We start from the raw sequence: 25,373 nt of genomic DNA, 5'->3' as shown, positions 1-25,373 counted from the left end.
CTGCGCGTCCACTATTACACTACTCTGCTATATTCCACTTGAGCCTAACAACAGGGACCGATGACAATACAGTTTGATCCCCCCCCGCCGGCCCCTCTTTTAAACCAACCAACCTAACAACAGACTTAAGTGATGGGTTTTCTGTTAAATGGGCAGAGGAGGAGACTGGAAACTCAAGTTTGCAGGGATGGAAAGTTTGGAAATGACATCATAGGATTCCTGGTGAGTTTAAAGCAAGTTCACAACCATCATTTCTGATCTCTATTTTCTGTCATTATTTCACATGCTGTGGTTGGGAATTCATTGGCAGTGCCTTGCTAGTTGATGCCCAAAGCAGAACACAGCATCTAAAGCCTATCAAATTCGATGTCTGGTTCACAAGGGCAGATGGGAAAGAGCATCCATTCTTGCATTCAACATAGTGGGCTGAGAGTGGATTTTGTAATTGTAATGTTGCTGAACACTTCAAAGAAAACTTGTTTCCCATTTCAAACAGGTACCCCACTCATACAATTATAGTCAGTGGTGACTACAATCTACCCTCAATATGCTGGAAAAATTATACGTTTAAAGACGCTGGCAGGCATAAAATGTCAACTGAAATTGTACCGAATGCTTTTTCAGAAAATTATTTTGAACAATTAGTTCATGAGCCCACTCGAAGCACAAATGGTTGCGAAAGCATACTTGACCTCTTAGCAACAAATCATCCTGGACAAATAGTGAGTATGATGATGAATACAGGGATTAGTGACCACAAGGCTGTTGCTGCTAGGCTGAATATCGTAACACCTACAACAATCAAAAATAAACGCAAAGTATATCTATTTAAATAAGCTGATAAAAATGCTGTTAATGCCTTTTTAAGAGACAGTCTTCACTCTTTCCGATCTGATCACGTAAGTGTAGAAAAGTTGTGGGACGATTTCAAAGAGATAGTATCAACAGAAATTGAGAGATATATACCACATAAACTAATAAGTGATGGTACTGATCCCCCATGGTACACAAAACAGATCAGATTGCTATTGCAGAAGCAACAAAAAAAGCATGCCAAATTTAAAAAGAATGCAAAACCCCCAAGACTGGCAAAGTTTTGCAGAAGTTTGAAATATAGCGTGTACTTCAATGAGAGATGCTTTCAATAATTTCCACAATGAAACTCTGTCTCAAAATCTGGCAGAAAACCCAAAGAGATTCTGATCATACATAAAGCACGCCAGTGACAAGATGTGATCAATACCTTCACTGCACGATAACTATGGTGGAGTCACTGATGACAGTGCCACTAAAGCAGAGTTATTAAACACTATTTTCTGAAACTCCTTCACCAAAGAAGATGAAGTAAATATTCCTGAATTCCAATCAAGAACAACTGCCAAGATGAGGAACATAGAAATAGATATCCTCATCGCAAAGCAGCTTAAATCACTTAATAAAGCCAAGGCCCCCAGTCCAGATTGTATACCAGTCAGGTCCCTCTCAGAGTATGCTGATACAATAGCTCCATATTTAGCAATTATATACAACTGCTCACTCACAGAAAGATCTGTACCTAAAGACTCGAAAATTCCTCAAGTCACACCAATACCCAAAAAGGGAAGTAGGAGTAATCCGCTGAATTACAGGCCCATATCACAAGCGTCAATTTGCAGTATGGTTTAAGAACATACACTGTATTCAAACATTATGAAGTACCTCGAAGAAAACGATTTATTGGCACATAGTCAGCATGGATTCAGAAAATATCATTCTTGTGAAACACAACTAGCTCTTTATACTCATGAAGTAATGAGTGCTATTGACAGGGGATGTCAAATTGATACCACGTTTTTAGATTTCCAGGGGACTTTCAACACCGTTCCTTAAAAGTGTGTTCTAACGAAACTGCTTGCCTATGGAATATCACCTCAGTTGTGTGACTGGATTCGTGATTTTCTGTCAGAAAGGTCACAGTTCATAGTAATGGATGGAAAGTCATCGAGTAAAACAGAATCCAGCATTCCCTATGGAAGGGTTATAGGCCCTCTATTGTTCCTGATCTATATTAATGACATAGGAGACAATCTGAGAAGCCATCTTAGATTATTTGCAGATGATGCTGTCATTTACCATCTTGTAAAGTCATCAGATGACCAAAATGAATTGCAAAATGATTTAGATAAGATATCTGTATGGTCCAAAAAGTGTCAATTGACCCTGAATAAACAAAAGTGTGAAGTTATTAACGTGAGTACTAAAGAAATCCGCTAAATTTTGATTACGCGAAAAGTCACACAAATCTGAAGGCTGTAAATTCAACTAAATACTTAGGGATTACAATTACAAATAACCTAAATTGGAATGATCACATAGATAACATTGTGGGTAGAGCAAAACAAAGATTGCGATTGATTGGCAGAATACTTAGAAGGTGCAACAGGTCTACTAAGGAGACTGCTTGCACCATGCTTGTCTGCCGTATTCTGGAGTATTGCTGTGCGGTGTGCGATCTGCATCACGTGGGACTGACAGATGACATCAAAAAAGTACAAAGAAGGGCAGCTCATTTTGTATTATCATGAAATACGGGAGATAGTGCTACAGACATGATACATGAATTGGAGTCGCAATCATTAAAACAAAGGCATTTTTCGTTGTGACGGGATCTTCTCATGAAATTTCAATCACCAGTTTTCTCCTCGGATTGTGAAAACATTCTGTTGGCACCCACCTACATAGGGAGAAATGATCATGACGATAAAATAAGAAAAATCAGGGCTTGAACAGAAAAATTTTAAGTGCTTGTTTTTCCCGCATGCCATTCGAGAGTGGAATGGTAGAGAGACAGCTTGAAGGTGGTTCATTGAACCCTCTGTCAGGCACTATATTGTGAATAGCAGAGTAAGTTAAGCGACTAATCCTGGTCCATCACTGATTTTCATTATGACCTTTATAACACCAGAAGAGATCGGCGATCCCTCTGACAATGTGTCAGTTCTGCTGTAGGCTGCTGCCCAGTGAAATGGAGACAGGGTTTGTTTCCCTGCACCATACCTTCCCCTGTGGCAGTCAAAATTCTAGTCTGTTTACGCTCATGGCCATCTGTGACTATAGCCTATAGTGCCTGCTCTCTGCACTATAGTGATTCGAAAACAAAATCTGTAACATTTTTTGACGGTGCCAAAATTCTTCCCCTAACATTAAAATCAATTTGCTGATAGTTCAGTTCTACTTCTACCCTAAGAGCCTCATTGGTTCCATCTATAGCATTGTCAGGCATGGGTCATAGGGCTATGAATGCCCACAAAAGGTCGAAATTAGTATTCTGCACATTTTTTAATCTTCAAATTGGGTGGGAAAAGACAAATAATGTCCAGAAACAGCTTATATTGGAGACACATTCACTTAACTGGTGGGAAAATACTGCTACTTTTGAACAGAACAATCACTTTTGAAAGCTTAAATGCAGCCAAATGAAGAAAACAAAGGTCACTTCGGAAGAAAAAGGTGTTGAAGTTTTTGCAATGGCAAATGTTCCACTCAGAAAGTTCCCAAACAGCACTTGTTTTAACAGTCACTTTCAAAGAACTAATAATTTGTTTATCTTCACTCATGTAGCATGACAACCTTTTTAATTTGTGCATCTAATCATTTACAAAGAAAATAAATGCAAACTTCGACAAAAATAGACACGAATTTCCCAAAAAAATAAATGTTAATTTTGCCAAAAATAGATGAAACATTTTAGTGATTGCTAATACCGTCTTCTCAATTTGCAAGTTGGAGTTTTTTTTTTTTTCCTCTTCCCCAGTGGCATATTTATGTGACAATACTGTGCCACTGCTGAAGTCTGGAATTCTATCTGGCATACTTCTGTCCAGATGTGACTGGAAAGGGAAACTGAATCACTACAAGACGCTAAAACAATATAGTATGCAGAGTGTCTTCTGCCCTCTACCCAACACTTGTTAATTGCTCTCTTAAGTCTAAAACAGTACTGGCCTTTGCCAGGCATGCATGTAATGCATTCCTTGAAATTATAATATGATTTGTGCTGACAAAATAATTTCCATAAATGCAGAACAGTGCATCAGTGGAAAATGAGACTTTTGTAACGTAGAAAGTATGTCATAGAAAACTACTGCATGGCTGAATGGTACACATTGAATTTCAGTTGTACAAAATTGTTTACTCAGGCAACAAGTTACTGAGACTGAGTTGTATAGAAGTCCACAAGAATTTTCATTTTAGACAATTTAATAAACCAGGACAACAAATCCTATCTTAGCAACATTTGTAATTCTTCCACGACCTACTCACTGCTCAGTCAGTCATAAGTGCGGGGAAATAAAAGTCAGTCTTATGTAATCTACGGGTGCTCTCTGCTTTAGCACAGATGAACAGTGTGATGAAGCAATGGGAAAACATATAATCCCCGCATACATGCTGTAACACTCTGTTGTGACTCGCCGATCATTCAAAGCGCCGCCGCGGAATTACGCGTGTCCTCTACGTGCGGCGCTGTCTGCCAGCCGTGCGGCAGCTGCGCACCTAAGCGGCCAGCCGAGGAGCGGCCGCTAGACTGGGACTCGGTGCTCATTCGAATGCTAATGTGTACACATGTATTGCTTGTCAACTTACTCTGTGACTTATATGTGTTGTGTCGTTCTGAAATATATTTGTTAAACTTGACGTTATAACAATTGGCGACGAGGTACTGGATTTTTCCTTTTCACCGTTGACCCATAGGGTTCCGTGGCTACTGTCGAGCAACTATTGCAAAATCTTCTTGAACGGCAAACGCTTCTAACAGCGGCGATTCGCGATTTCGTCGCGACGTCAAATGCGGGGCGTTTCTCGTCGTCGGCTGTACCTTCTTTTCCTCCTTACAACGGGATGGCGGAAGACTGGTCTGATTATGAAAAACGTCTTCGACAGCACTTCTTGGCATTTCATGTCACGGACGAACAACCGTGTAAGTCTCTGTTACTTTCCGGGATTTCACCTCAAATGTATCGGTTGTTGTCGCAATTGGCTCCTTTGAAGGATCCTGTGTCTTTGTCCTTTGCTGAAATGTGCTCACTTCTGTCTGTCTATTTTCAAAAGCAAACGCATGTGGTAGCCTCTCGTGTTGCCTTTTATCGTTGTCAAAAACAGCCACATCAATCCTATCGCGCTCCGGCTGCTGAACTTCACGGCCTCAGTCGAAAGTGTCAATTTGTTACTGCCATTCACAAAGAATCCTATGCCGATTTCACGGTATGGGATGCTATTATCCGGTCGGCGCCCGACAAAGAAATTCGGCAACGTGCCCTTCAGTTGGTGAATCCGACTTTAGATGAAGTTCTCTCCATTGCGCAGTCTTTTGAAATTTCTCGCGCCGCTGGGGCACAAATATCGGCGTGGGGTGATGTCGCAGAAATACAACCTCTGTGCGCTGTTGACGACGCGTGCGGCGCGTCCCCGCCGGCCAACGTGGCCGCAGTGCGCTCCCACGAACAGCCTCGGCCTAACCGTAAACAACCCGCTCAGAAACTGCTGCAAAACCCCCGGCAACTTCCTTCATGTCCGCGGTGTTTTACGAAACATTCACGCGAGGATTGTCCCCAACGTTGGGCTGTGTGTCACAATTGCAAAAAGAAAGGTCATGTGTCTTCCGTTTGCAAAGCCGACCGCATACATGATGTTCATGAACATGACGCTGATTCTGATTCTGTGTTGTCTGTCAATTGCACTTCTTCCCTTTCAGGGAAGTTATTCCTCAATGTCCAAATCCTTGGTCGAGATGTTCGCATGCAGGTGGATACCGGTTCTGCTGCCACTATAATTAATTCTCAGGCATATCTTCAGTTGAGTTCTCCACTCCTATCACCTGTCGCTCGGCAATTACGGACATACAATAAACAGAAGAATTCTCTCTTGGGACAGTTTAATGCTGAGGTATCTTACAAATCCGTCATTCGCACTGTTCCCATGTTTGTGGTCGACCAGAGCAACACAGAAAATCCTTTTGGTTTCGATGCCTTTCGCGTTTTTGGGTTCTCCGTAGATGACTCTATCAATATTGTCTCTGATGCTATTCCTTATGCTGAACTGGATTCTTTGTCGACGACATTTTCGTCCCTTTTTTCTCCTGGGTTAGGCCGTGCAAACGACTTTGAAGCTCATATCACGCTCAAACCCACTGCTCGGCCTAAGTTTTTTCGGGCTCGGCTCATTCCTGTGGCCCTTCGTGATCGGGTAAAACGGGAGTTGGATCGTCTCACTACTTCAGGGGTCTTCCTTCCTGTCACTTCCAGTGAGTGGTCCTCTCCTGTTGTTGTTGCTGCTAAGCCAAATGGTGATATTCGTCTCTGTGGCGATTTCAAAGCCACTGTAAATGCCCAATGCCTCATCGACACTTACCCTATGCCCCATCCTGAAGAACTGTTCACTAAAGTTGCTGGAGGCCAGTATTTTTCTAAAATTGACCTGTCAGAAGCTTATCATCAACTTCTTCTCGACGCTGCTTCCCGGCAGTTTCTGGTCCTTAACAAGCCTTTCGGCCTCTATCAATACCAACGCTTGCCATTCGGGGTTGCTAGCACCCCTGCTCTCTTTCAGCGTTTCTTGGAACAATTATTGCTCCCTGTCCCTGGGTGTATCAATTGCATGGATGACATTGTTGTCACTGGCTCCACCACTGAAGAACATCTTCAAAATCTCCGCAAACTTTTTCATGTCTTACTGACTTCCGGTCTTAAGTGTAATCTTCAGAAATCACAATTTTTTCAGGCATCTATCACGTGCTTGGGATTTCAACTCACTCGGGAGGGTATTCGTCTGCTTCAGCAAACTGTCGCTGCAATCGATGCCCTTCCTCGCCCTACATCTGTTAAGGAACTGCAGGCCTTCTTGGGGAAAATAGCATACTATCACAAGTTTTTACCGTCTGCAGCTTCGGTGGCTCAGCCGTTGCATCGCCTGTTGCATAAGAACGTGCCTTTTCACTGGTCGGCGTCATGCGATGCGGCCTTCCAGAAATTGAAGACTATGCTGAAACAGGCCCCGTGCCTGGCTACTTATCGACCTGGTCAACACCTTGTTCTTGCCACAGACGCCTCTCAATACGGGGTCGGTGCAGTCCTTGCGCACCGTTTTTCTGACGGTTCGGAACAACCCATTGCTTATGCCTCCAAAACGCTCACGGATGCCCAACAAAAGTATTCTCAAATTGAAAAAGAAGCTTTGGCCATTATTTATGCTCTTCATAAGTTTGGTGTTTTTCTCTATGGCTCAAAATTTCATCTTGTTACGGATCACAAACCACTTGTTTCGTTGTTTCATCCACCAACGTCACTTCCCAACAAGGCTGCACACCGCCTCCAGCGTTGGGCTCTTTACTTGTCTCGTTTCAATTACGAGATTCATTTCCGGCCAACAGCTCAACATACAAATGCTGATGCTCTGTCTCGCCTTCCCATGGGTCCTCATCAGGCATTCGATAGGGACGAACTTTTGTGTTTCCACCTGGATGTTGCCGAGCAGCGGGTTGTGGACGGGTTCCCCATCACTGTGGACAGGCTGGCGGCTGCTACGAGTTCTGACCCTACCCTCTCCCGGGTTTTATGCTGTATTCAGAAGTGTTGGCCAGACTGCCCATCCGTTAAGACTTCCGATCCGTTGCGGAAGTACTACGCTTTGCGCTACCGCCTCACGGCTAGGGATGGTGTTATCCTCCTCTCCACTGACAATGCTTCGCCGCGTGTCGTGGTACCTGCGTCTTTGCGTGCTTCGGTCTTGCGCCTCCTTCACCAAGGGCACTGGGGTGTGTCTCGCACAAAATCTCTGGCGCGCCGTCATGTGTACTGGCCTGGCATTGACTCTGAAATAGCACACACGGTCGCTGCCTGCGGCCCTTGTGCGTCACAGGCCGCTGCCCCGAAGTTACCTTTGTCACCGTGGCCTTCGCCTGAGAAGCCCTGGGAGCGCATTCATGCTGACTTTGCGGGACCCTTTTTAGGTACTTATTGGCTCCTCGTAATTGACGCCTACTCTAACTGTCCTTTCATTGTCCGTTGCACGTCGCCTACCACCGCAGCAACCACCAGTGCTCTCGCCTGCATTTTTTCTTTGGAAGGCCTCCCCTCTACTCTTGTTACTGATAATGGTCCACAATTTGCCTCTTCCGAGTTTGCGGATTTTTGTGCTCGTCACGGCATTATGCATGTCACAGCCCCGCCGTTCCATCCACAATCCAACGGTGAGGCTGAACGACTGGTCCGCACGTTTAAGGCTCAGATGCGGAAACTTCTGACTTCTTCTGCTGCTGATGATGCGCTTCTCCAGGTTCTGGCATCTTACCGTTTCACCCCCACGGGCGACCACAGCCCGGCTGAGCTCTTACACGGCTGACAGCCCCGCACGCTACTTCATCTTCTGCGGCCTCCCACCTTACGGCCGCGGGTGCCTTCCCTTGGCCGGTTCATCGCCGACGACCTTGTCTGGCTACGGGGATATGGAGCCCGGGCCGCATCTTAAGACACTGTGGCAGACGTCTGTATGAAATCCAGACGGACACGGGTGTCGCAGTGCGTCATTCGGACCAGCTTCGGCCTCGTGTGCCGGCAACGCCTGTTCCGAATGCCGCTACACCACCTTCGGCTCTACCTGACGCTCGGAATCTTGGCATCTCTCAATACTCACAACGCAGCCCTCTCACCGTCATCGCGATGCCAGCACAAGAACGGACGCCACCAGGAGACATGCCCATGTAGGAACCGGATGACCATCCTCTGTCAGAGCCTCCTCCTCCAACGGATGCCGACACATCGCCCATGTCTCCTGTCATATCAACTGGACTTGCCGCAATGGGCAGATTGGTGCAGGGGGCCCCAGCAGATTCGACCCCTACGTCTGCTGTCATCTCGACCCATTATCATCGGGGACACTTCCGTCCGTACGGGAAGCCTCCTCCTCGAGACTTTATGGCGAGTCAAACAACGCCTATGGACGTTAGCCATCTCCAGGATACCTCCATCAAGACCAGTGCAACAATTTCAAAGGGGGGAAAAGTGTTGTGACTCGCCAATCATTCGAAGCACCGCCGCGCAATTACGCATGTCCTCTACGTGCGGCGCTGTCTGCCAGCCGTGCAGCAGCTGCGCCACCTAAGCGGCCAGCCGAGCAGCGGCCGCTAGACTGGGACTCGGTGCTCATTTGAATGCTAACGTGTACACATGTCTTGCTTGTCAACTTACTCTGTGACTTATATGTGTTGTGTCGTTCTGAAATATATTTGTTAAACTTGATGTTATAACACACTCAGTAAGTCAGATCACTCGATGATCACAGAATGGTACGTCATCGAAGTACCGTGTAATTTCTACGATTTAACCTGCCTGTACAACCAGAATCCATTCAGTTTTGAGTATCCTGTTTGGTTTTATAAAGTCTTGTAACTAATAATTCCAGTAGCAAAATACTTCACTCTGTTGTCTGAAACTTGCAGAGTTGCAATTGCATTTGGTAAACCATAGGAAATGTGATTTATCTTACGTCAACCGATTCCTATCAGTTGCTTCAAAAATAATTGTTTGGTTAAACTGTTAACTATTCATTTCAAGTATTAACATTTACGAAACTGTTTTTCAGTGACAATACGTAAGTTATGCAGATGTTCCAAGTTGCAAGGACAACTCTTGAACGACTTTGGGAGTGAGATTACTTTTCAGTCAATATATCAATATAGCATATAATTCTAACTTATCTGTGCTTGTCTTCCATTTTCATGTATAAGTTCATTAGGCTATACTGAAAATATGCATTAATTTATTATATTATTCTATCTAAGGATGATCCCCTCTCTGAACACTTCACTATTATTATATAATTTATTTCCAGCCTAGTCAAATATTACAGCACAGTACAAATGACTCAACAGTATTCTATGATATTATAGCAGACACTCTGAGTGGTAACTATGGTTTGTTTTACATCTTTCCTAAATAATAAATAATTAAAAAGCAAAATTCTGTACAAATTAACTTTCAAGATATCAATGGGATTTTTATTGTCAATATATGTCAAAATCTGCAAGTATATATATATATATATATATATATATATATATATATATATATATATATATATATATATATATATATAAAAAACTATGTTCTAAGCTGAATAATATGTGTGACCTCCTGGTGACAGTGGTGTTGCATCTTTGGTAGACTGCCTTGTAGAGCATCGGGCACAGTTCTGCTTGCACCGGGGACCTTCAGCTGCACTTGTACCATCAGCTAAGAGTCGCACCTCTCCCTCGTAGCCCTTATTACAGAAGAACTTCTTAAAACCTATAAATGTGTCAAATGTATTAATTTATAGACATTTGAGACAGCATCTCACACAATAATACAATTAAAAAACTATGCTTTATGCAATTTCTGTGACTGTCTATCTTTTGGCAACACTCCATGTAAATAAAGTTTAACAAATAAAATATGTATTATCATAAATATTCAACATGCTATTTTCATATTTTTTCAAATTGTCTTATTTTTTGCAACTTTCCTGTATGTTTTTCACCCTTGATTCGAGATGTCAACAAACCGAGTGATTCTAAATGCCCATATTTGTTTCTGAAATGTAGTTACATAGAAATAGGGTAAAAAATTATTCATTTACTTTGTACTGTTGTTTAACACTCTACAGTGACCATTTCAAGCGACACAGAAGACCGACGACAACACACCTTTAGCAGTAACTCTAGAATACGGTTCAGCTATTGTCCATAGAGCTGTGACTTACAATGTTAAGTTCATTCAGGAAAAAATGATAATTTTTTAGAAAAGTCATGTCTTCAGCCATATAATCAAGCTATTTTTGTTATATTAAGGAATACCATATACAAATTCTCAGTAAAAGATAAATGCCCTTCACTAAAGACACGACATAAATAAACCAAATTTTCATATGGCAACGATACATGGTTGTAAGGTGCATATATCAAAGTGACATGCTGGGAACAGTTAGTTAGTTAGATAGCTAGTTTCATATTCCATGCATCATTTTGGATTCTAAGTAATAATGATGTGGAACAAGTCATTTTACATTCACATCGCAAATTAATTTACCCACTTCCAGCATGCTGGATGGCAATAGGCAGCAACTTACTATGATTCAGTGAAATTATAAAACTGTTGAAGTTGCAGCTTAGGATCACAATTTAATTATCATTTCATTCTAGAGAGCTGCAGGTCACCGACGGTATCTGTCAGACACGTCCGAAAGAACAGATACCATCTTCATATAGTATGTACGAGTGACTAAGTGCAAGGTACACTTTGAATGCTACAGTCCAGTGCTGAATGCAGCAAAACATTTGACTGTCAAATGCAAATAGTACCTTACACTTAGCCAGTCATTCAAGCAATGTGGCCAGCTTAGACACAATTTGGTGTTATGGTAGGACTTATGTGGAGGGATTGATAAAGGACTACGGTCTAAAACTGGTTGCCATGTGCATAAAAACAACTTCCGTGCAACTCTGACAGTTTTGTAATTTCATTGCAAATTAATGTGTAAATATCACTACATGCTGAACATTTAGAGAGACAGACAGACAGAGAGGGGGGGGGGCCATAACAAACATATCTGATATAGTGAAAGAGTTGTCTATGGTTTAAAGCATGTTACAGCACTGGTAAACTGTAGGTGTGCCAACGTGACACTGACAAACATAACTCATATAATTAATTACATTTCAGCAAGATCTTATGAGGAGCTACAGAAGCCTGAACAGTCTATCCAATGTATTATCCAGCATGTTGGTTGGGACATGTCAACTGTGAATGAATGTTGGTACTGATTGTCCAAGGAAGGAGCACACATTTTGTCATCATCATTCTGGACAACAGCAGTACACAGATTCACACCTAGACCATTGTGTCAAATGAGCAGCCACTGTTGATTACATGGTGATCAATGGGCAAATTAGAACCAATATTCAATTCTGAGTATTAACTAGGACCATCAGGAACAATTTTCTAGATGCTGGACAACAAACAATGATGCAGCCCATAAGGCTTCTTCTCAATGTTCATTATCCCACAGCCAATGATTATACAAAAGATAAAACTGGAAGGATAAAGTTGCAAAGTTGTGTTTAGTGATGACAGCAGACTACACTTTGATATGGGTGATGATTGTTAGTGAGTGCAATGTCAACCAGGAGATAGTCAACTACTGGAGTGTACTAGGTGAGAACATACAGGACAAAGGATCATGGTGTGGGGAACTTGTGATGCTGCTGATGTGCAAGTCTTATTTGAGTTCCTCTTTTATCCATAGTTGACAATTGACATAGTAAATAATACTATGAAATTTTCACTGATGTACATGACACTGCACATGTTGAAAGTACTTCCAACAGGTATTTATTTTAATGCAGGCACTGAAATGATTATAATAATCTTGCAGTTTAACTTAGCACAGTGTTTGTATTACATAGTAGGATCACACTTACACTGATTTGCACTGGATCTGCATAAGCATAATTCTATGAGTGGCAAGCTTCATGATTAACACAGGTTCCTCTCACTTACATTTCCTAGCTTCCATTTACTTTCTCATTGTCCAAACACTTATTTTGTAGGTTCAACATGTAGATGTATAGTTTACAAATTAAATAAACATTATTTTATTACATTTTCAATAAAACCACAGTAAACAGGAGTTGCAGGTGAGTCATTCCACATCTGTTCAACCAGGGGCTCCAGCTCATAGTCTCAGATTTGACTGAAATTCAGTACACTAATTCTACCATGTGTGGAACACTCGTGTACAAAGTATTAGTTTCCCCTGCCAATTAGACCCAGAATTATGACTTCTGAAAGAAGGTAGCGTGACCCGGAAATGGCAACCCGCATCTGGCAATCTATCTTCAGACCCAACTTCAGGTCTTAATAACTTTGTACCTATTCCACACAGTCCAGTGAAATTTTTACATCCCAGTAACATCCATTTAGAGAACACACTCCATGAATCAAAACTCCAAAAACATATTTCTGAGGGAAAATAAAAAATTCCAAAATGTGATTTAAAAAATGTAATACAGGGTGATTCAAAAAGAATACCACAACTTTAAAAATGTGTATTTAATGAAAGAAACATAATATAACCTTCTGTTATACATCATTACAAAGAGTATTTAAAAAGGTTTTTTTTCACTCAAAAACAGGTTCAGAGATGTTCAATATGGCCCCCTCCAGACACTCGAGCAATATCAACCCGATACTCCAACTCGTTCCACACTCTCTGTAGCATATCAGGCGTAACAGTTTGGATAGCTGCTGTTATTTCTCGTTTCAAATCATCAATGGTGGCTGGGAGAGGTGGCCGAAACACCATATCCTTAACATACCCCCATAAGAAAAAATCGCAGGGGGTAAGATCAGGGCTTCTTGGAGGCCAGTGATGAAGTGCTCTGTCTGGCGGCCGATCCATCGCCTCGGGTAGTTACGGACAGATAAGTGCCAATGTGGTGGCGCTCCATCCTGCTGAAATATGAATTGTTGTGCTTCTTGTTCGAGCTCTCTGCTAGCTCTGTCTTGTGACAGCCAGAGCGAGAGCACCAGCAGCAGCGAGTACTGTTTGTATAAAGCGTTTATTTTGCATTTTGTTTACGACCTTCCACTAAGGAAGGGATTCTATTAGTGTTTATCTGCTCTGCATAGTAACTAACAGTTCTTGATAAAACTTTACGTAGTTTTCGTGTTAGATTTCTTAGTGTTTTCTTGATCGTTTAGAACAGAAAGCGCCCTAAAACCGTCTTTTGTTTGTTTCGCGGCCGTTAGCCACTAGTCACTTGAATCAGCAGTTGTCTTGTGACAGCCAGAGCGAGAGCACCAGCAGCAGCGAGTACTGTTTGTATAAAGCGTTTATTTTGCATTTTGTTTACGACCTTCCACTAAGGAAGGGATTCTATTTGTGTTTATCTGCTCTGCATAGAAACTAACAGTTCTTGATCGTTAGGAGAGAAATTTATTTTGTACTTATTTGCTGCGCTTAGCTTTTAAATAGTTTTTCTGGGAAAACCTAGCGTAGTTTTCGCGTCTCGTATTTCAGTGAGTGTTTCTTGATTATCAGAGTAGCTCATCAGAAGATTATCTTGGGAATTTGTCACCGTATAGAGTAGGGTAAACATAGTCATGTGTAGGGACTGTGGTTGTTGTGAGCGGACGCAAGGAGAATTGGCCACTCTTCGGGGGCAGGTGGAGGCTTTGTCTGTTAGGCTCATCGAGCTCGAGGCGCAGGCGTCGGCTCGTAGTGGCGTTGGGGCAACTGTGGTGAGACCTATGCCTACTTCAGTGGCCTTGGAATCACATGGAACCCCTGATGTCGCTGCGTCTTCCGGCAGCGAGCATCTTACCGGTCAGCCATCACTCCAGGGTGAATGGCGGACAGTGGTGGGCTCGCGCGTGCCTGGCCGAAAGGCGAAGGTGGGATCTGGCCGCGTGGCAGCTGCCTTACCCCTTTCCAACAGGTACGGGGTGCTTCTTAGTGGTGATGACATCGTTTCCGAGCCACCACAGGATGCCTCGCCTGTTGGGCCAGTGGCCGATTCTCCGGCAAGGTCCCGACAGTCACAGAGGGCGGGCCTATTAGTTATAGGAAGCTCCAACGTTAGGCGGGTTATGGAGCCCCTCAGGAAAATAGCGGGTAGGTCGGGGAAGAATGCCAGTGTGCACTCGGTGTGCTTGCCGGGGGGTCTCGTCCGTAATGTGGAGGAGGCCCTTCCGGCAGCTATTGAACGCACTGGGTGTGACCGGCTGCAGATAGTAGCACATGTCGGAATGAATGACGCCTGCCGCTTGGGTTCTGAGGCCATCCTTGGTTCCTTCCGGCGGCTGGCTGATTTGGTCAAGACAACCAGCATCGCACGCGGAGTGCAAGCTGAGCTTAATATCTGCAGCATAGTGCCCAGAGTCGATCGCGGTCCTCTGGTTTGGAGCCGTGTGGAGGGTCTAAACCAGAGGCTCAGACGACTCTGCGACTATAATGGTTGCAAATTCATCGACCTCCGTTATTGGGTGGAGAACTGTAGGGCCCCCCTAGACAGGTCAGGCGTGCACTACACACCGGAAGCAGCTACTAGGGTAGCAGAGTACGTGTGGCGTGCACACGGGGGTTTTTTAGGTTAGAGGGACCCCCCCTTGGGCGAAACGATAAAATACCTGACGGCTTACCAGAGAGAACATCAGCATCGTTGATAAAGAACGTCCGTCCTCAGAGACCAAAAACAGGAAAAGTTAACGTAATATTGGTAAACTGCAGGAGTATCCAGGGCAAAGTTCCTGAATTAGTATCGCTTATTGAAGGAAATAGTGCGCATATAGTATTAGGAACGGAAAGTTGGTTAAAACCGGAAGTGAACAGTAATGAAATCCTAGACACAGAATGGAATATATACCGCAAGGATAGGATAAACGCCAATGGTGGAGGAGTATTTATAGCAGTAAAGAATTCAATAATATCCAGTGAAGTTATTAGCGAATGCGAATGTGAAATAATCTGGGTTAAGTTAAGTATCAAAGATGGGTCAGATATGATAGTCGGATGCTTCTATAGACCACCTGCATCAGCAACCGTAGTAGTTGAGCGCCTCAGAGAGAACCTGCAGAACGTCGTGAAGAAGTTTCGTGATCATACTATTGTAATAGGGGGAGACTTCAATCTACCAGGTATAGAATGGGATAGTCACACAATCAGAACTGGAGCCAGGGACAGAGACTCTTGTGACATTATCCTGACTGCCTTGTCCGAGAATTACTTCGAGCAGATAGTTAGAGAACCAACTCGTGAAGCTAACATTTTAGACCTCATAGCAACAAATAGACCGGAACTTTTCGACTCCGTGAATGTAGAAGAGGGTATCAGTGATCATAAGTCAGTGGTTGCATCAATGACTACAAGTGTAATAAGAAATGCCAAGAAAGGAAGGAAAATATATTTGCTTAACAAGAGTGATAGGGCACAAATCGCAGAATATCTGAGTGACCACCATCAAACGTTCATTTCTGAGGAAGAGGATGTGGAACAAAAATGGAAAAAATTCAGAAACATCGTCCAGTACGCCTTAGATAAGTTCGTACCGACTAAGGTCCAAAGCGAGGGGAAAGATCCACCGTGGTATAACAATCATGTACGAAAGGTACTACGGAAACAAAGAAAGCTTCATCATAGGTTTAAGAGTAGTCGAATCATAGCTGATAAGGAAAAGCTGAAGGAAGCGAAAAAGAGCGTAAAGAGAGCAATGAGAGAAGCATTCAACGAATTCGAACATAAAACATTGGCAAACAATCTAAACAAGAACCCTAAAAAGTTTTGGTCATATGTAAAATCGGTAAGCGGATCTACATCCCCTATTCAGTCACTCGTTGACCACGATGGCACCGAAACAGAGGACGACCGAAGAAAGGCAGAAATACTGAATTCAGTGTTCCGAAACTGTTTCACTGCGGAAAATCGTAACACGGTCCCTGACTTCAGCCGTCGCACGGACGCCAAAATGGAAAAAATTGAAATAAACGATATCGGAATTGAAAAACAACTGCTATCACTTAGTAGCGGAAAAGCATCCGGACCAGACGAGATACCCGTAAGATTCTACAGTGATTATGCTAAAGAACTTGCCCCCTTTCTATCAGCAATTTATCGTAGATCTCTGGAAGAACGTAAAGTACCTAGCGACTGGAAGAAAGCGCAGGTCGTTCCCATTTTCAAGAAGGGTCATAAATCAGATGCGAATAATTATAGGCCTATTTCGCTTACGTCAATCTGTTGTAGAATAATGGAACATGTTTTATGTTCTCGTATTATGACGTTCTTAGATAATACAAATCTCCTTCATCATAACCAACATGGATTCCGCAAACAGAGATCATGTGAAACTCAGCTCGCCCTATTTGTCCAAGAAATTCACAGTGCCGTAGACACTGGTGAGCAGATTGATGCCGTATTCCTGGACTTCAGGAAGGCATTTGATACGGTTCCGCACTTACGTTTAGTGAAAAAAATACGAGCTTACGGAATATCGGACCAGGTTTGTGATTGGATTCAGGATTTCCTAGAAGAAAGAACACAACATGTCATTCTTAACGGTTCAAAATCTGCAGATGTAGAGGTAATTTCGGGAGTACCGCAAGGAAGCGTGATAGGACCTTTATTGTTTACAATATACATAAATGACTTAGTTGACAACATCGGTAGCTCCGTGAGGCTATTTGCAGATGACACGGTTGTCTACAAGAAAGTAGCAACATCAGAAGACTCGTACGTACTCCAGGAAGACCTGCAGAGGATTAATGAATGGTGCGACAGCTGGCAGCTTTCCCTAAACGTAGATAAATGTAATATAATGCGCATACATAGGGGCAGAAATCCATTCCAGTACGATTATGCCATAGGTGGTAAATCATTGGAAGCGGTAACGACCGTAAAATACTTAGGAGTTACTATCCGGAGCGATCTGAAGTGGAATGATCACATAAAACAAATAGTGGGAAAAGCAGGCGCCAGGTTGAGATTCATAGGAAGAATTCTAAGAAAATGTGACTCATCGACGAAAGAAGTAGCTTACAAAACGCTTGTTCGTCCGATTCTTGAGTATTGCTCATCAGTATGGGACCCTTACCAGGTTGGATTAATAGAAGAGATAGACATGATCCAGCGAAAAGCAGCGCGATTCGTCATGGGGACATTTAGTCAGCGCGAGAGCGTTACGGAGATGCTGAACAAGCTCCAGTGGCGGACACTTCAAGAAAGGCGTTACGCAATACGGAGAGGTTTATTATCGAAATTACGAGAGAGCACATTCCGGGAAGAGATGGGCAACATATTACTACCGCCCACATATATCTCGCGTAATGATCACAACGAAAAGATCCGAGAAATTAGAGCAAATACGGAGACTTACAAGCAGTCGTTCTTCCCACGCACAATTCGTGAATGGAACAGGGAAGGGGGGATCAGATAGTGGTACAATAAGTACCCTCCGCCACACACCGTAAGGTGGCTCGCAGAGTATAGATGTAGATGTAGATGTAGATGCAAGTCGATTTTCCTGAGCTGCGAACAAATGCTTGCTGGATGCGTGCTACATTTTCATCACTCGTTCTCGGCCGTCCAGAACTTTTCCCTTTGTACAAACACCCATTCTCTGTAAACTGTTTATACCAACATTTAATACACCACCTATCAGGAGGTTTAACACCATACTTCTTTCGAAATGCACGCTGAACCACTGTCGTCGATTCACTTCTGCCGTACTCAATAACACAAAAAGCTTTCTGTTGAGCGGTCGCCATCTTAGCATCAACTGACGCTGACGCCTAGTCAACAGCGCCTCAAGCGAACAAATGTACAACTAAATGAAACTTCATAGCTCCCTTAATTCGCCGATAGATAGTGCTTAGCTCTGCCTTTTGTCGTTGCAGAGTTTTAAATTCCTAAAGTTGTGGTATTCTTTTTGAATCACCCTGTATGTTAAAAGGTACATACGCCAAATATAATTCACTCAAAAAGGGTATAGATTTTTTTGTGGTAAGCTTAATGTGGCCTAAACACACACAGAACTCATCATGCCCATATAAGTCACAAAAACTGAGTTACTTGCACACAAAAATACAAAAATTTGAAAAATTACCTGAAAAACACGGAATTTCGAAGTGTGGTAACACAAAAGGGACAAGTGGTATCCAAGCCAAATTTCACACACTGCATAAGTAGATCATAATGATATATCTCTCAACATTTCAGCATGTTATTGCAAGACATTTGTGTATAATGGAAGTTGGCCCTAAGCTGTATTTGGTGATGTGGCCATTGTTCCAGAACACAATTTTGTAAAAACATATCGTAAACTGTTCTACCTCTTCTTATCCTCTCCCACAACTGTTTAATCACTAAGCAACAACATATAGACAGATTAACACAACCTATAATTAATGTTTACTGCACCTTAACTGCTAAAAACCAGTCGATTGTGCTTCGAACAGAAGTTCGCCCACACTTTAGCTACTGTACTCTGTACATTTAGTGGCAAACTGTACTGTCTTCCTGACACTGAGGTAGGAACTGGAACTGTCATAAGAATATCTTCAAAAGGAATCCAACACCTGTCTGCCAAACGTGGCCAATGAAATGATCTTGCTGGTCCTGCTGGTGCCATGAAGTTCACAAATACATCACCTTCTTCTTCACAGCACTCTGCAACACATCCTAAGTACCATTTGTCATCATAAACAGCAATAACATAGCAACCTGGTTGTATGTTGCTGCTTTTGCTTCTGAATCCTGAGTCAGACACACTGTGAAGACACATGTTGTGCATGAACCTATAGTTATAACTGGACAGTCTGCTCATCTGCACATTATCAGAGTCTGCTGGAGAGAAGTGATGATGGCTCCTTGTGCCTGCAACAGTTTTAACATGTTCTAGTCTGCTTTTTAGTAACTCTTCGACTGATTTCACCTCATCTTTTGAAACATAGAATGACTGTATGCCAGAGATATTTTTCTGTACCCAGGTAAATAATTGAAGAGGTGTTGGAATGTGACCTTATGTAGGGTGCTGCAGACTAGCTCATGATACCATGCACTTAATGGTAGCACCAATACCATCACATACATTTTTACCATGACTTGTTGCGAAAAAATTCCATTTTGCGTGAATTTGAAAATCGTGGTAATGCATGCATAAATTTTTGAGATTTTTACAGTTTTTGTACTGACTAGCTGCCCCATCACTGAAGTATTTCGCAAAATGTATGTGAGGCAGCTTGTTTTTCACATATGCCATGACAGAATGAATGTGGGCATGAACTGCAATGGCATCATGAATTAAACAGACACTAAAAAGGCATAGGTTCATGACAGACACATCACCTGATTCACCTCTATAGTAAATCGCAAATGGCTGGAGAGTTGCTTGATTGTTGTCCCAATGACATCCTTGGATGGCATCTTGAACAATAAATGCATAATTTTCAGAAAAGTCTAGTATTACTATAATTTTATCTTGTTTCAAATTATCCTTACAAAACTGGAGATAAGCCGATTGTGCTGTTGCTGTGAAGCTGTGTGTGGTCAGTTTGTCCATTTTTGACAACACATTTCAACAAAATCTTCCACTGTACTTTGCTTTGTTTCAAGACTTGTGCAATCCATGTGTGTCTATTGTTTATAAGAAACAAGTTCATCGTCATTCATGAGGAGTTCACCATACAGTTTGTTATTCATGTGTTCTGCAAGATTTGCCTTACCTGGACACTTTTCACACCTGTGCATCATGCACTGGTAGGAACTGATGTCCCACACTAGCAGCTTCATTGCACCTTTGTAATCCAGACCAGAATCCTTTATAGCAGCAAACATCAGCTTGGCATTTTGATGGGTCTCACATACACAAACATTGTGTGTGTCCCTTGCACTTACAGGCACAACCCATTTTGGCCGAAGATTGAAAAAAGATGATAAACCTACTTTGGTATTGGGATACTTTTCCTTGAATTCTACATATAGTTCTGATATGCTGCATAGCAACAGTCTTTTTTGCATCTGTACATGTACATTTCCCATTTTCACTGTTACATAGTCTTTAATTCCAGGCATTATTCGTCTGTAGTCATTATTTTCATAAAACTCCGACACTAGCAACTTTATTTCTGAACTCAATTGCTTACCCTGAGCCTGCTGAAGTTGTGGAAGCACTCCTTGGGTTGCTTTTATTTTCCTAGCTTGCTTTACCATATATGTAGAAACATTGAATTCCTTTGCAGTGTAGTCAATAGACCAGCTGGAAGATGCAAGGGTAAGAATAGCTACTTTTTTCTGGCGTCTGGATATGGCACATTTTTCTTTCAAATCATGCACAATTTTGTCGAAATCAGAGCATTTCTGGCATGATTTCTGTTCCTTTGGAGCAGATAGTTCTTCCTCCTCCACCATTAGTGTGTCAGCTATTTTGTGTTTTAATTCCATTTGAGCTTCTTGTAGTTTTATATCAATTTCTCTGAGGCTACACATCACTGTATTCTTATGAACCCGAATGGATCAAAACAACTTCTTTGTAGGAAAGAATATAAATCCAGAAACACTTACATATGGTGATAACAAACACTAAAGTTTCCTGGAACTGTACTTCTTGTGCCCACAGGGTGTATCCCGGATCTCCATAGCAACAAATCTTGGTCCGATTCATCCAGATCATACAGTACAAAGCGAATGCCACATTTTGTTCCACATGTTGTTTTATGACATTCAGATGCTTGTGCTCTACCAATACTGCAACTTGTTTGAACAAAAGCACCACTAGTACACTCTTCTGCCTCCATACTGACTTTCCACAACAGTACTGACCAGTCTGAACTAGAATCTTAAAAACATGAGTAACCTGTAATTGTTGCTTGTTTCCTTTGCTGTTCCTGCCTAACAATGCCTCATTCTGTCCCTGTAAACTACAATTGTTTAACTTTCTGTTGCCTAATGGTTCCCAACAATTGCTGTAGCTTTATTTGAAACAAACTGTCTGCATCATCACTATTACTTGCAAAATCGTGTTAAAAGAAACGTAACCAAATACATCTCTGTCAACTTTTATTGAACACAAATGCCTTGCAATAACAAGTTGAAATTTTGCCACATATTATACTATGGTCTACTTCTGGTGTGTTTGAAATTTGGCTTGAATATCACTTGTCCCTTTTGTGCTACCATACTCAGAAAATCCATGTTTTTCAGGTAATTTTTCAAATTTTTGTAATTTCATGTGCATGTAACTCTGTTTGTGTGACTTATATGGGCAAGATGAGTTCTGTGTGTGTTTAGGCCACATTAAGCTTACCACAAAAAAATTTACACCCTTTTTGAGTGAATTATATTTGGCATAGAGGGCACCTACAGTATGTACCTTTTAACGTATTACATTTTTTTAATCACATTTTGGAATTTTTTATTTTCCCTCAGAAATATGTTGTTGGTGTTATGATTCATAAGAGTGTGTTCTCTAAGTGGATGTTACTGGGTTATAAAAATTTCACTGGACTGTGCGGAATATTTCCAAAGTTATTAAGACCTGAAATTGGGTCTGAAGATAGATTGCCAGATGCGGGTTGCAATTTCCTGGTCACACCACCTTCTTTCACAAGCCATAATTCTGGAACAAATTGGCAGGGGAACTTAAAATTTTGTACATGAGTGTTCCACACTTGGTAGCATTGGTGTGCTAAATTTCAGCCAAATCTGAAACTATCAGCTGGAACATTTTCTCAAATTGGTTGAATTGACATGGAATAACCCAGGTAATATTTATATGCATTCAGAAATGAAGTTACCTTGTTTTGCTCTTGGCTCAATATTCTTTAACTAGCTGTTATCTTGCTTGGGATCTATTTTTGTGAGAAAATTTTTGGTGGAAAAACTTGTCCTAAATTTGCTACTAAAATCTGTGAAGTTTAGTCCAGAATAGAATTTTGTGATTCAAATACTCAAGTATCCATCTAAATCATTTGCCTAGGAACCACATACATTTTTAAAAATGGAATGATCAGTGTTACAACATGGTAACACCGGATTTTTGAAGTAATATATTTTACAAATTGCACAATGTCACATTTATTACACAACAAATCATTTTTAATTACATTATTTCCTAAACTACAAACATCTGAATAAGGTAAAAGTGTCCTTTTCATGCATGAAAATATGGGATTTAAAATAAGGCGTATCAATTCTTCCCCATAAAATTATTAATGGGTCCAAAATTTTGATTATACATGGTCTTACTAAATCTTAGATAGTGCACATTTCTTTAAAAAAAAAAAAAAAAAAAAAAAAAAAAAAGTTCCAAACGAATATCAGTACTGTGATAATGAACCAAATGTAAATCTGACTTCAAACAATAAGTCTTAAAAAATATAGCTCATAAATGAATTTTGAAAGGTAAGAAAAGGAAAATGGCATTTTTATGTTAGGAGTGATATCAGGGTAAGTGCATATGTCTAAGATTGCTACATTTCAAGCTATAGCCTACAATGACATACACCTATGTTGTTAGTTGAGGAACACTTAACAATGAAAGACAGATTTAGAACATCATCCAGCCTAATGCTTTCGCATTCCTACAGTGTCAAGGAGGTCAGCTTTTCCAACACAACAAAACCTGTACACACACTTCCTCACATTGCCCAACATTGTCCCCAAGGTGTTCAGCTCCCACAGCATGTACAATCATCAGACTTGTTCTCACTAAACATGTGTGGGACCTAATGGGTTTACATCTGTTCCAGTCTGTGTTACTGGCAAATTCCCTTGACAAAAAATCAACTGGTATAGCACAGAGTAACAGTTCAATGATTGTCTCTTTGTATAATTTTAGGGTTGTGCTGTAAGCAGTGGAGACGGTGCAAGATGCCAGGCTGTTATCCATGACGTTTGTTCATAGATGTATGATCCTGGGAATAACATCATATACAGTGCATGGTATCATACATGAATAAAGCACTATCTGGAGGATCTCCAGATCATTGTCCTGATCCTAAGGTTCCAGTAAATTTCCTTAAAAGGCACCTAATCTGCAAGCACTCCGTCCCAATGCACCACTCACAAAACCATCAACTTTAAAGGCAGACCCGAACGTGTTGTTGCTAACGTCACATACCAGTTAACATGCTGGAAGTGGAAACTTTCTTCCCAATATTTGTTTTCATGCCGCATCCCTCCTGAACTATCCCCCTGCCCTATCTCCTGCCGTCCTTCCATTCTGCAGGTCTGTCTCCTGTCTCCTTTTCCCTCTCTTTCTCCTACTCAGTCTCCATCCTCCTCTTCTTAATCTGTTTTTCTGCCCCAACCCTGCTTCCTTTCTCCAAATTCTACCTTTTTCCTCTATCACCTACATCTTTTGTCTTCATTCTTCTTTATTCACCTGCCACTTATTCCATTTCCCTCCCACTCCCACACCACCATTTCTGCTGCCATGCCTCCTATCATCAAAACAGGGACTGGGGCTGCCTCTCTGCCAAGATGATGATAGAGCAGTCTGCCTTCAGATCATTAGTGGCAAAGGAATCAGTATGAGTAAGGTTTGATGGCTGCAAGGTTTTTTTCTGGAAAGTTTACATGATTCTGCAGTAAATGAAGATGACTGTTTTGGGGGAGAGAAGGAGGATTCCTTTCAGATTTTTCTTCATCTTTCAATCAAAAATCCAGGATGGAATAACAACAATATGAATTGATTTACATTGCTGCACACCACATAGTGGAGGTCTTCAGTGGAAGACAGGCACACTTAAAAGTAGGCTAAGCTATCAGACAAAGTCCGTCCACAATGTAAATAATGTACGAGGTAATCTGGCAACTCACCAAGCACTACAAGCAATGAGTCATTGCCAGGCACAAGCAAAGTGAAAACTTTGCTAACTTTCTGACAAATTCTCTTTTGAGCTTAAGTAAACACACACACACACACACCTGTATAGCCATATTTTGCAGACAGAATCAAACTGTACAGACATATAAATGTGGGGATCTAAGTGAATGTATGTGTACACTAGCTCTAAAATGTATAAGTCCAAGGGGTAGTGAAGTTGCCATTATTTTTTTGTGCCAATTAGTGATTCAATTCTTCTACAATTCATTGAGTTGTTACCTTTACTCCTAAGTTATACAGGGTGATTCTTATTAACATATAAAAAAAACCCAAAGCAATACTGATGATGCTGAGACAAGTAATTTAAGGCAAGACACATGGAGCCGAAGTGACCAGATGTGACAGATCAACAGGCTCAATCGCTGCATGCGCTGTGACGTACATCATCTGGTGACATCATGTGTCCAACATTCATTATATGCTTTTGGATATTTCCCAACATTTGTGGCCCCAAATCTATATTGTTTCAGGGGTTTTTAAACATTATTACAAATCACCCTGAATAGACAAAGTCTTTCACATTCACACACACACACACACACACACACACACACACACACACAACCCACTTTCACATGGACACTGTTGTTTTCGGGTGTGGTGACCTGACTATCACCTTCATCTTTCTTATCTCCCCCACCAAACTCTCTTTCCTCCTTAAAAAATGAATGTAATGCTCAAAAAGCTAGGAGTATTGTTTTCTATTTTACGTTTTTCTATCAGAGTTGGTCAACCTTGGCATCTCTTTGTGATTTAAACAATTTTCCAATTTTCTGACTGAAGTTACAATTGTATTCAATTACTGATATATTTCAAGTACCTACTATCAGTTTTTCTACACCTGATTTCCTAGTTCATTACACTGATAATGGCTGTGTGGCACATCCCTCTTCGATGTGTGTCATAGCCCCTGCCACTTCAC

General features: G+C 41.6%; 1 protein-coding gene across 1 annotated transcript in view; it reads right to left on the bottom strand.

The window, feature by feature from the left end:
• LOC126249048 (ceramide kinase) overlaps positions 1 to 25,373 on the bottom strand; it is a 332,377-nt gene that overhangs the window by 41,012 nt on the left and 265,992 nt on the right. The window contains exon 6 of the mRNA XM_049950675.1: positions 10,164 to 10,319. Within this exon, the coding sequence (XP_049806632.1) occupies positions 10,164 to 10,319 (156 nt within the window). The remainder of the gene's footprint in view (positions 1 to 10,163; positions 10,320 to 25,373) is intronic.

Source organism: Schistocerca nitens, chromosome 3, assembly GCF_023898315.1.
Source record: "Schistocerca nitens isolate TAMUIC-IGC-003100 chromosome 3, iqSchNite1.1, whole genome shotgun sequence".
In the NCBI taxonomy this organism is placed as follows: domain Eukaryota; kingdom Metazoa; phylum Arthropoda; class Insecta; order Orthoptera; family Acrididae; genus Schistocerca; species Schistocerca nitens.
The sequence above is the reverse complement of the archived record's forward strand: the minus strand, read 5'-3'. Positions and strand labels throughout refer to the sequence as shown.